Raw genomic sequence first — 16,036 nt, 5'->3', positions numbered from 1 at the left:
TGGAGGCCTAATCCACCCTGAGGGTGGGGCAGCCTGGGCACTTTGCCCTAATGGGATGGAATGAAAGACTTTTGAAAGTGGTGGCTCAAGACAGGTGGCTTCTTGATTCTAGCCGCTGTGTCTCAGGATGGGGGGGGGAGTGGGGGGACTGTGCAGACAGCTGGCAGGAGCAGGAAGCCTGAGTTGGATGACCAGGACAGGACTTCTTTCAAACTTGCTCTGCCTGACCTGTGCTAAGTGACCACAAACAGGTGCCTGTGCTTTTTGGCATCTTGGCATAATAGCATCTACCTTACCTACCTCATAGTTTTGTGTAAGGATCAAACGAGGTAAGCTCAGTAAAAACCGTTTTGCCACGGGTAAAACCTCCAAGTTAGTGTGCTTAGGACTCTCTGCCTCTTTCCTTTTTTTGGAAGGTGCTGATAACAACTTTGTTTTTAGGGCATTTCCTCCTTAGCTGCATTCCTTTTGTAGACGAGGGATAGTAGTGGCTGCAAACAGGAACCACTCCCGAGCTTCTTTAGATCTGGGCCACTGCAGCCCCTTATCTCTTTGACCCCGAAGCAGCCTGATTTTATCACTGGTTCTAATTGAAGGTCCAAGCCTGATTCATTTGAACAGTGTGTAGGGTGACTACCATCACGGATTCCCCGCTCCTCCCTCCCCCGACCCCACCCCCATGCGAGGCATTTCCTGGGACTTAGGACTTTCAGTGTTAAAATCAGACCAATCCCAAGCACAGAGAGACGGCTGGGTACCACAGGTGTACCAGGGGTTGGGCGTGTCTGGGGTGGAGTGTATACCTGTCCAGCCTGCTGAGGTGTGGATACGTGTGATTATTCATATTTGTGCACAAACGTAGCGTGGATCTGTTGGTACCTTGGGGTTTTGTGTGTTGAATAAATGTTGCTGAGTGTGTAATCATAGGATGTGTGCGTGTCTGTAAGATGCGTGAATTATGCGCAGGGTTTCTATAGTATGTCGTATTTAACATGGTGTGGGTAATATTAGCACTTGTGTGACAAACGCATTGTTCTTTTCAGCCAGGGTTTAAGTGTATATTTTGTGTCTGGTGTCAGCAGTGGCACAGGACTGGAAAAGGTCAGTTTTCATTCCAATTCCAAAGAAAGGTAATGCAAAAGAATGCTCAAATTACCGCACAATTGCACTCATCTCACATCCTAGTAAAGTCATGCTCAAAATTCTCCAAGCCAGGCTTCAGCAATACGTGAACCGCAAACTCCCTGATGTTCAAGCTGGTTTTAGAAAAGGCAGAGGAACCAGAGATCAAATTGCCAACATCCGCTGGATCATGGAAAAAGCAAGAGAGTTCCAGAAAAACATCTATTTCTGCTTTATTGACTATGCCAAAGCCTTTGACTGTGTGGATCACAATAAACTGTGGAAAATTCTGAAAGAGATGGGAATACCAGACCACCTAACCTACCTCTTGAGAAATCTGTATGCAGGTCAGGAAGCAACAGTTAGAACTGGACATGGAACAACAGACTGGTTCCAAATAGGAAAAGGAGTACATCAAGGCTGTATATTGTCACCCTGCTTATTAACTTGTATGCAGAGTACATCATGAGAAACACTGGACTGGAAGAAACACAAGCTGGAATCAAGATTGCCGGGAGAAATATCAATAACCTCAGATATGCAGATGACACCACCCTTATGGCAGAAAGTGAAGAGGAGCTAAAAAGCCTTTTGATGAAAGTGAAAGAGGAGAGTGAAAAAGTTGGCTTAAAGCTCAACATTCAGAAAACGAAGATCATGGCATCTGGTCCCATCACTTCATGGGAAATAGATGGGGAAACAGTGGAAACAGTGTCAGACTTTATTTTGGGGGGCTCCAAAATCACTGCAGATGGTGACTGCAGCCATGAAATTAAACGACACTTACTCCTTGGAAGAAAAGTTATGACCAATCTAGACAGTATATTCAAAAGCAGAGACATTACTTTGCCCACTAAGGTCCGTCTAGTCAAGGCTATGGTTTTTCCTGTGGTCATGTATGGATGTGAGCGTTGGACTGTGAAGAAGGCTGAGTGCCAAAGAATTGATGCTTTTGAACTGTGGTGTTGGAGAAGACTCTTGAGAGTCCCTTGGGCCGCAAGGAGATCCAACCAGTCCATTCTGAAGGAGATCAACCCTGGGATTTCTTTGAAAGGAATGATGCTAAAGCTGAAACTCCAGTACTTTGGCCACCTCATGCGAAGAGGTGACTCATTGGCAAAGACTCTGATGCTGGGAGGGATTGGGGGCAGGAGGAGAAGGGGCCGACCGAGGATGAGATGGCTGGATAGCATCACGGACTCGATGGACATGAGTCTGAGTGAACTCCGGGAGATGGTGATGGACAGGGAGGCCTGGCGTGCTGCGATTCACGGGGTCGCAAAGAGTCGGACACGACTGAGCGACTGAACTGAACTGTAGTGTGCAAGGTATGCGTGTCACTTGGATTGTGTGTGTGTGTGTGTGTGTGAAATTGAACTCCACGTGGGGTTGAGAACGACTCAAAACACACGGTGTTTGCAGTCTTCACATGTGGAGGTGGTGCCCTGTGTGTGTGTTGTGTGTGCTGTGCTTAGTGTGCTACGGGATGCACACAAGCCTTTGGCAAGCAGAGTGAAGGCTGGGTGTACCCTGGCAGGTCTGCACCCGGTGTAGGGGTTCAGACGTGCAGTTCCTGTGTAGATGCAGTGCATGGTGCTCTGCGCAGGCTCTGAGAAGCTGCGCTCTCTCCCATGTATGGCAGTGTGATTCCTGTGTGGACAGAAACCAGAGGGTGTTGTGTGCGGAGGTGTATCAGTGGCGGTTGTGCAGCGTCCACTGTAGATGTTGCTTGTGTGGGGTGGGCGTTAGGCGGTGGCAGGAAGCCAAGAGCACCGCGGCCACTTCCGCAGTGAGGAAGAGGATGGAGTCCCATTGCCAGACCTCGCCCCGGCCGGACTCGCACTTCCGGGCCCGCACTTCCGGACCCGCCTGCGAGGCATTCTGGGAAGCGGGGCCACGCCCACCGCAGAGGCCACGGGGAAGCGGCTGAGTCGGTTGCGCGCGCCGTTACCGGAGCAGTCTCTTCCGTCGCCTGCTGGGGGCTGCCCTTTGAAAGCCGCGTGGAGTTTATATTGTCCAACTCGCCGGCTCCGACCAAGCGCCGTACCCAGCACGTCTGTTTTCTCCTTTAATCGATACGGCCAGCCTCTGAGGGACCTTCTAATCCCCACCGCACAGGTGAGTTACCTCAAGCTCCAAGAAGGGAAGGAGCCATACCGGCTTAGGCCCCTGAATCCCAGACTTGGCGCGAGAGAATTTATGACGAGAAAAAGGGCCGCGGGATAACGAATAGCGTGCGTTTCCCCCGAAACCTGTCGAAAGATAACCAGAAATCTCTCCTCAGACCTTTCTGAATTTCTCGCACTTGCTGAAAAGGGAGGGAATCATCGGTTAGTGCAATGAAAACGAAGTTGGAAGAATGGAGGTATTAGATAAGCTCGTATGGTATAATATGATACTTCCCAGAGGGTGTGCAATTAAATAATGAAGAAGGTAATTGTCCAAAGTTATGTTCAATACGCGTTGTGGAGTGAAGGATTAACATCAGTTTTTAAGTTCCACGTGGTCATTCTTCAGATGTGCTTCCGGTGGCGTCTTCCTCCTTCCATCCTTTATTCCTTCCTCCTCTTTCTTCTGCCATATCTTCCTATGTATTTGATCTATTAGGCCGAATCATATGAAATTACCTTTTATGTAAATCAAAACTAGTTAAATGTTGGCAATTTCATATGTTCATCCTAATGCATTTTAGAAAGCTTTTTTTTCTTTTTGGGGCGGCTAGGGGGAGGGGTGTGTCGTGCAGGATCTTAGTTCCCAGACCAGGGATCGAACCCACACTGCCTGCAGTGGAAGCAGGGTATCCTAACCACTGGACCACCAAGAAATTCTTGGAAAGCTTTTATATTTTGTGTTTCAGAAACCCTGAGATTTTCACTGATTGTAGCTTATACTTATGTATTATGGCTAGAGGGGTGGCATATGGGAGCTGGCTCTCCAGGAGATTGTTAAATATTCAAGGATTTTGCAAGAGAGTTGTTAAACCATTGGTAGCTTGAAATTGGCCATGGAGGGAGTATTTACACTATGGAAATTGGCTTCCCTCCTTGCCCTCCTGGGATCCAGTTTAGCGGAACGCTGTTGGTTGGTTGATTTATCTTAGGCCAAGTGAAATCAGTTCAGAACCACATAGATCCCCAAACACTGAGACTGAGGAAAGAGTAGAATGGATGCTGGGGAGGCAACCAACAAGTTCAGTGGTTGTGGGAGAAAACATTGAAAACTTGGGGATGTGCTGTCACAGTTCATAATTAATAGTTCACTTTAGTTAGTGTTAAGCATTTATCAGCACTATTTGAAGTACTTTATATGTGTTAACTCATTTGATCCCCACAGCAACCTTATGGCATAGATATCATTGCCATCCCTATTTTACAGATGGAGAAACTGAGGCTGAGAGAGGCTGAGTAACTTGGCTGAGGTTATACAGATAGTAAGTGGCAGAGTTTGGCTTTGACCTCAAGCTATCTTAACTCAAGAAAACATGATTTTAACTACACTGTATTATATACGTTAGGTTATGCTGCAGTAATAACTTCCAAATTTCGGTGTTTTACAGTAAAGACGGTTTATTCTTGCTCACATTTTTACATGTTGCCTATGTGTCAGATGTGATTCTGCTTCACACGTCTTATTCTGGAACCCAGGCTGAAGGAGCAGCTCCTATCTTGGCCCCAGAGAAAAAAAACAATTCTAGCACCATGCAGTGATTCTTAGATTCAAGTAATACGTGGCATACTTCTTGTCACATTCCATTGGTCAAAGCATATCACGTGGCCAAGCTTGACTGGGAGGGGGATGAGAAATAGAATCCCCGTCTCCCTAGGCGCTGCAAGTCACGTGGCAACCTTCTGGGTAGTGAATAACTGGGAACTGTTTTAGGTTAGGTTCCCAGAAGCAGACCCTGAGTCAGGGATTAGAGTGCTCTATTAAGGAAGTGTTCCTAGGAGAATCCAGAAAAGGAGTGGAGGAGCAGGACAGGGAAGGAGGCAAAGCTAAGTAAGGGTATAATTTCGGGCCAAGTCCTGGGCTGAGCCTTATCCAAAGGGGGTTCTGGGTATAAATTATACCCAGAGTTTATCCCAACTCAAGGCAGGAGAGCTGGACTTTCATATTTCCACAGCTGTGAGTCATCAGTTAAGGACTGCTCTAAGGGCACGTTTTGCTTTCTGAATATGGATGAAGCAGTTCCAGTAGCCCTGGACCAGTCCTTCGAAAAGAATCACGGGTGCATGGCTCTTAGAAACAAGGTCACACAGAAGTCAGGAGAGGGAACAGAACCTGAAAAGATTTAAGGAAATGTGGACAGAGCACCAATAATTGACACTAAAGGAATAGTAATGCCAGCTACCACACTGCCTCTATTTCATACTGTTTTATTTTGATATCAAAGGTATGACTTTTTTCTCCTGTAGTTAGTGGCATGTCTTTGATGTCAGAAAGAGGGACCACAGTTTTCTCCTCTTGAAACAAAAGGTACTAGGGAATCATTACAGGTTTTTCAATAATCCTGTGTAGTACTTACTGAGCATGTGTGTCTAACACTGAAATTTCTCCAGAGTGAAGAAATCTGTGTATAATACTGTGGTGCAATTCTGTCAGTAACCCAGAGTTAGTGCAGCCTCCATAGGTTAAGGGTACAGTCCCTAATAAGACTGCCCTGTTCCACCTATACCAGCTGCAGGTTCAAGGGTTCCCAGGCCCTGCTTGCTTCTGACCTACAAATTCAGGGGTTCCCATGACCTTTTCAGGTGTCTTGATTTGCTAAGGTGATTTATAGAACTTGGGAAAGTGCTAGGCTTTATGATTAGTTTTGTTACAAAGGATACATTAGTTTTGTTACAAAGGATTCAAGTCAAAATCAGCGAAATAAAGAGACATACAGGAGGAGGTCTGGGAGAGCCCTAAGCATGAGCCTCCCAAGCCCCTCCTTGAGGAATCCAATGTGTCGCCTTCACAGGACACTGATCTATTCATCTGGAAGACTCAACCAAACTTTGAGTGTTCAGAGTTTCATTGGGATTTCATTATATCTGCATGATTGACTGAATTCAGTCTCCAGCCACCCTCCTCTTCCTGGAGAAAGTTGGGCTAATATCACATGACTCAAATCCCCAATCCTTTAATCACATTATTGGTCTTTCTGATGTAACCACCCCCCATCCTGAGGCACTCATTAACATAAATTCAGGTGTGATCTGAGAGCCCCACCATGGTTAACAGAGACACCCTATCTCTCAGGAAAATCAGGAAGGGTTCAGAAGCTCCCTTCCCAGAACCTAGGACAAAGACCAGATAAATTCTTTATTATGCAACATGTATCATCAGATTGGAGAACAATATTTAACTGAGCGGAATTTTTGTAATTCCACAGGTAAACATAAATGTAAAAGCAAATACAGTACACCAAAGACAAAAAATCCTATCCTAAATGCAAGCAGGGAAGTAAAACAGATGACTTAAAAAGGAACTGTGGAATAACAGCAGGCTTCTCTTGCACAGCAGTGAAGGCTAGGAGATGATGGAGTATCTCCAAGAGAATTATAAGGTAGATTGCTCTTACTGAAAAATAAAGTATAAAATAATTTTAGGATACTGTAGTGATATTTATCTGACATCCCAGAAGAAAGTTAATCTGTTACTGAAGTTATCCACTTAAAAACCAAAACATTTTAATGATTTTTGATATAAATTATTCCAAAGTATATCACCCCATCCCCCTGCCTTCTTAACTGGTGAGTTCAACATTAGTGTGCTTTTAGGTAGTGAGACTCCCCGGGGTTACTGAGATCTTCTGTGCTGTTTGCCCTAATATTAAATGTTTCCACATGCTGTATTTTATACCTCTTTCTGCTTATTATAATCCTGTCTCACTGCAGCAGCAGTTTTATTGAAGCTCTTACTCTGCTGCTGATTTAATGTGCATTTGTCTGGATATGGGTCACAGGCTTTCTCCATCCTCCTAATATATATAGCTCATTAGCTATATCTGACAGATTTTATTTTCTGAAAATGAGCACCATGGTACAGTACATCCAGCATGTTCTTCTTACTGTGTAATGTTGACATCATGTAGGCTTTCCCCTCTTGAATCTGAGTATGTCCATGGTGCTGTGTAACTTCCAAGGTTATAAAAAGATGATATAGCTTCCACCTCTCGGAATGCTTGTTCTTGGAACCTTAATCACTATGCCACAAGGACGGGGAGAAACCACAGGGAAAGGCCCCATGTAGGTGTCTGATAGAACCCCAGCTGAGGCTCCATTTAGCAGCCAGCACTAATCTCCAGCTTTGTGGATAAATGAGTGAGCGAATGAGCTTTCAGGCCAGTCCAGCCCTAGCCTTCAAGCCACCCTAGTTGAGACCAGGTGGAGCAGAAACAAGCTGTCCCTGCTGATCCTGCAAATAATCCAAATTATGAATTTAATAAGCCAAAGAGTGATGGTTTTAAGCTCTCTCTGAGTTTGGGATGGTATCATTCACAGCAATATATAACTGGAAAACAATGTGACTACTTTCTACTCACAGCTTAAAAGTTGTTCCATGTGGCTTGGAGCCACCTGGGAGCTCTTAACCCAGAGGTGTCCTTTGCCAATTTTAAGGAAGTTAAACCTTGTAAATTATTTTAAGTCTGTCCCTGCTCCAAACAAAACTTCTTTGGTTTCAAGGAAGGAAAAAAGAACCCGTTCAATTTACTTCAGGAAAGGAGGATTTAATGAAGCGACACAGGGGCTTATAGGAACCCCAGAACAGAAACTGCTATACAGCATGGAAACTGCAGCTGTTTTTACATATATAAAATATATGTATACATAATATATAAACAAATATAGCTTTTGTATATACAGACATATGTATGTTTGTAATTTCTACCACTCTCTGCACGTGTACTGTATTCTTTCCTCATTATATATTCTCATTTCAGAAGTGGTTCATCATAACCCTTCCCCACTTTGTAGTCCCCTTTCTAATCTCAATCTTTATAATTCAAGTGCTGTTACTGATTCAGTGCCCAGTTTCCATTTCTTGAAAAAACATCTGATGAAAACAGCTCCTCTTTGCTAAGTAAGGTCCCACAAGCATCTGGGCTAATTACACCTAAACTAACTTTGGTCAGGTGTCCATCTCAAGGAAGACAGCTGCAGTTTTGAGGTAAAGAGTCCCCCAGAAAGAGTGGGTGGGCATGTAGTGACTGACCTCTAGAGCAGCTCCTCGTTAAGGCTGTTAACTCCTGGCCAGAAAATGAAATCTGAGATGAGATAAGCATGACCAGATGAGAGTAGCACATAATCAGGAACTGGCAGCCTAGAAGAGGATCAAGAAGAGGGAGGAGGAGGAAGAATTATGTCTGGCAGCAGATGGTGAGACCTGCAGGCCCTGATAACATCTGCAGGTGTCATTTCACCCTAGATGGGTCCATGGTGTCCTACATAGAGACCCCAGAGTACAATAGTTCAAGTTCTAGGTCAACTAATATAAAAGCTGTGAGACCTCAGGCAAATTACCATCTTTGACCCTTGATTTCTTCATCTGTAAAATGGGAATAATAGCACAGCCGTGCTGGGCAAGGGTGGGAATTACCTAACTCGTGCCTCATCACAGCCATTCAGTAAGTGTGAACTCCCTTTCTTCCTCCACTTGGAAGTCGGAGCTCCCCTTCCAGGTTTGGGACAAAGATCCTGTGGCTAGAGGTCAAAAGTTTTCTCACTTCAGTTACTCACAACCTCAAAGGAGTTCCCTGCCTCAGGGCTTCACACCTTGCAAAGGTGAAACAGGCCTTTATGAGTCCAGAGCTACCCTGATGGAGCCACTGACTATACCTTTTTCTAAAAATGACCAGATTTCTGGAACCAGTAGATGTGCACTTTAGAAATCAGTGAATAGAAAATGCACAGCGAAATAGCACTGAAGCTTTTGGATAGGCCCCTCTCATTTTAAGAACATAATAGAAATTGTGAAACTATCAAGCAGATCTCAGTTCCATGAAGACTCTCACTCTCCTCAGGTGGTTCAACACTGTACAGTGGCAATTACTGAACTATGTGTGTTGCACGTCTAATGCGAGAACAGAGGCACGGAGCTTGAGGGAAGGGGCTCTGGATCAGGAGTTCCAGGCCTGAGGTCCATTCCCAGCCTTGCTGCTGCCTAGCACCGTGTCCTTGGGCAAGTCACTTTCCCTCTCTCATCCTGATTCTCCACACAGGTAAAATAGAATGGTTGGACCAGTTTCCAAGAGGCCTCAAACTCAAATAGGAAAGGAGTATCTTAGTGATTAAAAAGAACCCTCAGAATTACCCAAAGTGAAAGTGAAGTCACTTAGTTGTGTCCAGCTCTTCGCGACCCCATGGACTGCAGCCCACCAGGCTCCTCCATCCATGGGATTTTCCAGGCAAGAGTACTGGAGTGGGATGCCATCACCTTTTCCAAAACATTAGTTCAAATCCTGTCTCTTCCACTATTAGCAGTGTGACCCTGAGTAAGTTGTTTAGCCTCTATACACCAGTTTCCTTATCTGTAAACTGGGGATAGTTACCGTATAAGGTTGTTCTGAAGATCGAAGAAGGCAAACCACGAGGGCATGCAGCACACCACCTTGTACATAGTAAGTTCTTGATGAATGGTAGATATTATTGTTAGGGATGGGGATTTTAAAATATATTTTTGAAAGTGTAGCTCTATTAATCATGTGACCCCTGGGACTCCTCAGGCCAGAATCAGTAGATTTCTGGAGTGTCTAAAGAGGAACAGATACAAATTTGTACAAAAAAGTCATGGCACTCCTTCAATTAACAGGTTTCCCTTTTTTGATGATGGTGGGGACCTCCTTGTAAGACAGTGATCTTGAAAGCCAGGTTATGGGGAGAAAGAAATGATTTTATAAATGTTTTAAGCTCCTGCTCCTTTATGTCAGCCTGGAGGACTTGATCATTAAGGAGGTTACTTAATCCAGGCTACAGAGAACTTAGTATATGGCACAGAGCAGTATTTCTGCAATTTCTCGAGAGAGAACAAGACTCAGATTCCTGGGTCACATCCCAAATTACTTGATGGCTAGGAATCTCCAAGGGTAGGAGCCTCTGAAGGGATGTTTATTTAAGCTGGTGCCCAGTTACTCTTGTCCTAGAAGTTTAGGAAACCCTGGCAGAGAGGCTAGATTGCAAGACTGAGAACTGACCCTCCCCAGGGTACATGGGAGGAGGAGAAGCGAGAAATGGTCGTTTTAATGAGGTGACTGAATATTTATCTGTAAAGTGCAGTTGAAATGGAGGCAGACCAAGATGCCTAATGGACAAGTTGTCCCCTTCCTTCTCAGTTCCCACTCCATGAGGTGTGGACTCATGAGACAAATTAAATGAGGGGAAGAAAAATAATGTCTTTGTACATCTGAGTGTTCTGAGTGTCCTGTGAATGAATTGCTGCTCTCAATGATGTCACAACGTCATCAAAACATCACACCAACATTATCAAAAAGTCTTCATCTAAGAATCTCTTCAGCTTTGAAACCCAGCTTCTATGGGTGTGAGGTCACCCAGGAGCTAAATCAGGTTAGGGCCCCTTTAGGTCTGAGAAGTTGCCCTTTGCCTCCAGGGCAAGAACCAGAACATGCTCTTCTAGTCTTGCTGGGAAACAGTTTGGGAGCAAGAGGCTGGGAATTACATCTTCCTGGAGGAATCACATAGCCAACCAATTAAAGAGTGGGTCCACATAGATGGTTATAAGAAAACAGGTCAGTGTGCTTCTCTGGCCTTGGCATTCTGGTTTTCTCCAGTGGTCACACTTCTGGGCCAAGGGTTCGTGTCCCTGGGGCTCTGTCCTCTTTCTGAGAGGGATTTCCTTCTTTTTTCTGGTCACTTCTTGCTCTTCGCTAGTACAGATGAAGAACTCTGAAATTCTGAACATCTAATGCCTTTGATTATTGATTGTAGAAATAATCATAATAATCTCAGATTTGAACCATCGTTTATACTGTTTTTTAAATTGTAGTAAAGAACATATAAAATCATTTTAACCATTTAAAGTATGCAACTCAGTGGTATGTAGTACACTCTACAATGTTCTGCAGCCAACACCACTGTCTAGTTCCTGAGTTTCCTCACCTCAAAAGAAACCCTGTACCTATTAAGTAGTCACTGTCCCTTTGTTCCTAACCCCCAGCTGCCAGCAACCACTAATCTGCCTTCTGCCTTTGTGCATTTGCCTGTTCTGGAGAGTTCATGGAAGTGGAAGCATGTGATATGTGGCCTCTGGCTTCTTTCACTGAGCATAAAGATTAAATAGTATTCCATTGTATTTAATATACTACATGTTGTGTATCAATCAGCTGGATATCCTTTATACATTTAAAGTGATTTTTTAAAAAATTATTTATTTTTGGCTGCACTAGGTCTTCATTGCAGTTCGGGGACTTCTCATTGTGCTGGCTTCTCTTGTTGCTGAGCATGGTCTCTAGGGCACGTGGGCTCGGTAGTTGTGGCGCATGGGCTTAGTTGCCCTGCAACATGTGGGATCTTCCCGGACCAGGGGTCGAATGTGTGTCAGCTGCACTTGGCAGGTGGATTCTTAACCGCTGGACCAACAGGGAGGTCCTAAAGTGCTTTTCATAAACACCGTATCACCTGATCCTCACCAAAACTCTGGGAGGTGATCAGGGCAAATATTATTCATTATCATGGAGATTTTCCCCATTTTACAGATGAGACTGAGGCTCATAAAGGTGGAATTACTTGTCCAAGGTCTCATAGGTGGTTAATAGCAGAATCAGAACCCAGGTGTCTGAGTTAGGATGACCAAAACCTTTCTTGAGCTGTTTGCTTAGTAATGCTAAACAGTGTCCTTCCTCCAAGATCATGAGTGGACATGTGCTCATCATGGCAAGACAGGTGAGGACCAGTGAGAGTTGAACCCTTCAGTTCAGTTCAGTCACTCAGGTGTGTCCGACTCTTTGCAACCCCATGGACTAGAGCACACCAGGCCTCCCTGTCCATCACCAACTCCAGGAGTTTATTCAAACTAATGTCAGTTGAGTCGGTGATGCCATCCAACCATCTCATCCTCTGTCAGCCCCTTCTCCCGCCTTCAGTCTTTCCCAGCATCAGCGTCTTTTCAAATGAGTCAGTTCTTTGTATCAGGTGGCCAAAGGATTGGAGCTTCAGCTTCAGCATCAGTCCTTCCAGTGAATATTCAGGACAGATTTCCTTTAGGATGGACTGGTTGGACCTCTTTGCAGTCCAAGGGACTCTCAAGAGTCTTCTCCAGCACCACAGCTCAAAAGCATCAATTCTTCGGTGCTCAGCTTTCTTTATAGTCCAACTCTGACATCCATACATGACTACTGGAAAAACCATAGCTTTGACTGATAATCATAGCTAATAACCATGGCTTTGATAATCAGCCCGAGGGTTTGGTATAAAGGTGGTAGATACAAGAGAGACCATGCATGGCTGCAGCCAGCAAGGAAAGAGTGGGGCTCTGAATCCTGGAATGGACGTGTTTAGATGGATGAATCTTACACTCCCTGCTTGCACAGGCCTAATTTTGTCCATTGACAAAGTTGATCACTGCCTAACAGGGCCTGATCTTACAAGGCTTTTCTGCTCAGACCTCCTTAAGAATTCTCCTTCCATCTCTGCATGAAGTATACATACTTTCCTAGAATACTTTACTCTCCAACAGCAAACCTAGCAGTCAGGGCTTCATAAATGTTTGCCAGCTAAGTCAGTTTAAGGACTTAGGTCTCTGATGTTTCACCCTTTTTCCTCAGCAGTGTGTCACCATTGCAAATAAGCAGGACTTCGGGGAGTAGAATCCCACTCTGCTGCAATGAGAGTTTTATTCTCACTAATAAAACAGCAAAACTAATAATGGAATGTTTGGAAAGCTGAACAAAGCAACAAAAATGATCCATAACCTTACTGCCCTAACACAACTGTTATTTTGAATAATTCTCTTTGCCTAGCTTTCCTTCCTTTCTACCTTCCTTCCATCCATCCATCATGAAAGTAATACAAAATATTGTAATATTTTAAACATTACCTAGTATCTCACACCCAGAGACAACCACTGTGAACATTTTGCCCACTTTCTTTTTTTTAGGATTTATTCATTTATTTATTTGGCTGCACTTGGTCTTAATTGCGGCCTGCAGTCTCTTTGGTTGAGTTATTTGAACTCTTAGTTGCTGTGTGTAGGATCTAGTTCCCTAACCAGGGATTGAACCCAGGAACCCTGCATTGGGAGTGTGGAATCTTAGTCACTGGGCCATCAGGGAAGTCCCAGAAAGAGACACTTAAAAAAAAATTTAATTTCAACTGCACTACATGGCATGTGGGATCTTAGTTCCCCAACCAAGGATCCAGTCCCCACAGCCTGCATTGCCAAAGCAGTCTTAACCGCTAGATCACCAGGGAAATCCCTTCTTGCAGTTTCTTTCAATGTTTTTTTCATAACTGCAGCTATACTGAATATTCCATTCTGTTAGTATATATGTTGTTTTTGTTACTAATTTTTTTCCTAATAAATATGTTTATTTACAGAAATTTATGGAAAAAATTAGCAAATAGGAAATAAAAATTGCCCAGAATATCCCTTCTACATATGGAAATTTTAACATGAGTTTTTAAAAAAGATTTATTTGTTTTTGCTTGTTTGTTTTTGGCTGTGCTTGGTCTTCGTTGCTGTATGTGGACTTTCTCTAGTTGCAGCGAACACGGGCTATTCTTCGCTGCAGTACTCGGGCCTCTCGTGGTGGCTTCTCTTATTGTAGAGCATAGGCTGTAGGTGTGTGGGCTTTCAGTCGTTGCAGCTTAGGGGCTCGGTAGTTGTGGCACATGGGCCTAGCTGCTCCACAGCTCGTGGGATCTTCTGGACCAGGGATCGAACCCGTGTCCCTTGCATTGGCAGGTGAATTCGTAACCAGTAGATCAGCGGGGCAACTCTAACATGCAGTTTTTTTACATAGCTGTGGTCCTACTAAAAATACAGTTTTTTTTTTCTTTTTTTCCAACCTATCTTAATCTCATTTCCCCATGTTGCCCCATAGTCTTTACATTAACTTCATTTTTGTCTTTTTAGTATGTAACACATTTATACAGTACGGTATTAAAAAAATTAGGATACTATAGAAACGTTTTTTCCCCACTTATTTTTCATTTGCCTATTTTTCCTCCCATAGCACCCACTGTTACCTGTTCCTTGTGGACCCTCCTCCTGAAGCACCCTTATGTGCATATGTAAAATACATTATACTTAAATATATTCTTTCCTCATCTTTCCATTTTTTACATAAAAAATAATGAACTATGCACACTCACTTTCTAAAACTCAACAGTATATCTTAGAGTTTTTCCTATTTATATTCAAACAGAGTTTCCTCAATTTTTTTTATATACCACATAAGATTCTGCTTCATGTAGGGTAGCATAACGTATCAAACTAGATCCCATGAGGGGAAAGGCAAGATAGGGGAATGAGTACAAACTACTATGTATAATGTAAATATGCTACAAGAATGTATAGTAAAATAGAATATCACCAATATTTTATAACTATAGATGGAATATAACCTTTAAAAATTGTGAGCTACTGTGTTGTACACCTGAAACTTATATAATACTGTATATCATCTATACCTCAGTTTTTTAAAAATGTTTTTTAGAAATTAGGCCCCATCAGTGAATATTCAGGTTATTTTCGTCTCTTTGTGTGCAGTGCAGCTATGGCTCGGGGTCCCAAGAAGCACCTGAAACGTGTAGCAGCTCCAAAGCACTGGATGCTGGATAAGCTGACCGGCGTGTTTGCCCCTCGTCCATCTACCGGTCCCCACAAGCTGAGGGAATGTCTCCCTCTCATCATTTTCCTAAGAAACAGACTTAAGTATGCCCTAACAGGAGATGAAGTGAAGAAGATTTGCATGCAGCGTTTCATTAAGATCGATGGCAAAGTCCGCACTGATGTAACCTACCCTGCTGGTTTTATGGATGTCATCAGCATTGATAAGATTGGAGAGAATTTTCGTTTAATCTATGACACCAAGGGTCGCTTTGCTGTTCATCGTATTACACCTGAGGAGGCCAAGTATAAGTTGTGCAAAGTGAGAAAGATCTTCGTGGGAACAAAAGGAATCCCTCATCTGGTGACCCATGATGCTCGCACCATCCGTTACCCTGATCCCCTCATCAAGGTGAATGACACCATTCAGATTGATCTGGAGACGGGCAAGATTACTGATTTCATCAAGTTTGACACTGGTAACCTGTGCATGGTGACTGGTGGTGCTAACCTGGGAAGAATTGGTGTGATTACCAACCGGGAGAGACATCCAGGCTCTTTTGATGTAGTTCATGTGAAAGATGCCAACGGCAACAGCTTTGCCACCCGGCTCTCCAACATTTTCGTTATTGGCAAAGGCAACAAGCCATGGATCTCTCTTCCCCGTGGAAAGGGTATTCGCCTTACCATTGCTGAGGAGAGAGACAAGAGGCTGGCAGCCAAACAGAGCAGTGGATAAAATGATCTCTATGTAACATGATTGGAAAAGTCTTTGTACTTAGTTAAAGATAATAGCACATAAAAAAATAAAGTTGTTTCTAATCTGCTGCCAACAATAGTACTGTGACCAACACTGTATGTGTGTCATTTCAAATGTGTGAGCCTCCATCTGTGGAATAAGCTCCTAGAAGTGGAATTGCTGGGTCAAAAAGTGAGTGCATTTTTAATTTTGATAAGGCCAAATTATACTCTGTAGGTTAGCAACACCAGCATGTGATTTAACCCAGTGTCTAGCCTTAGTTACTTTCTCCATCTTCTTTTGTCCCTATAACAGAGTTAGGACCAGCCTCAGGCATAAAGCAGTTTTCCTTTCTGGCTACTCATACATTATCTGTAATATATTGAAGGCTACTGGATGACAGGCACTTGC

At 43.7% G+C, this 16,036-nt stretch overlaps 1 protein-coding gene across 2 annotated transcripts; it reads left to right on the top strand.

Annotated features, from left to right (window-relative positions):
* The first annotated feature begins 3,027 nt into the window (after positions 1–3,027).
* LOC101121718 (small ribosomal subunit protein eS4, X isoform) lies at positions 3,028–15,724 on the top strand. 2 transcript variants are annotated; one of them, XM_015102683.4, is made up of 2 exons: positions 3,028–3,240; positions 14,832–15,724. In XM_015102683.4, the coding sequence occupies exon 2, from the start codon at positions 14,834–14,836 to the stop codon at positions 15,623–15,625; it is 792 nt and encodes a 263-aa protein (XP_014958169.2). In that variant the 5' UTR covers positions 3,028–3,240; positions 14,832–14,833; the 3' UTR covers positions 15,626–15,724. The 2 variants fall into 2 exon arrangements, with proteins under 2 accessions (XP_014958169.2, XP_004018833.2); XM_004018784.6 differs by having other exon boundaries at positions 14,827–15,724.
* Positions 15,725–16,036: the final 312 nt, after the last annotated feature.

Source organism: Ovis aries, chromosome 20 (genome assembly GCF_016772045.2).
Source record: "Ovis aries strain OAR_USU_Benz2616 breed Rambouillet chromosome 20, ARS-UI_Ramb_v3.0, whole genome shotgun sequence".
NCBI lineage: Eukaryota > Metazoa > Chordata > Mammalia > Artiodactyla > Bovidae > Ovis > Ovis aries.
Note: the sequence above shows the minus strand (reverse complement) of the source record. Positions and strands in the feature narration are given on the sequence as shown.

What these genes read in the sequence shown, in the direction of transcription:
- LOC101121718 (XM_015102683.4), top strand. Translation starts at nt 14,834, where the DNA reads ATGGCTCGGGGTCCCAAGAAGCACCTGAAACGTGTAGCAGCTCCAAAG.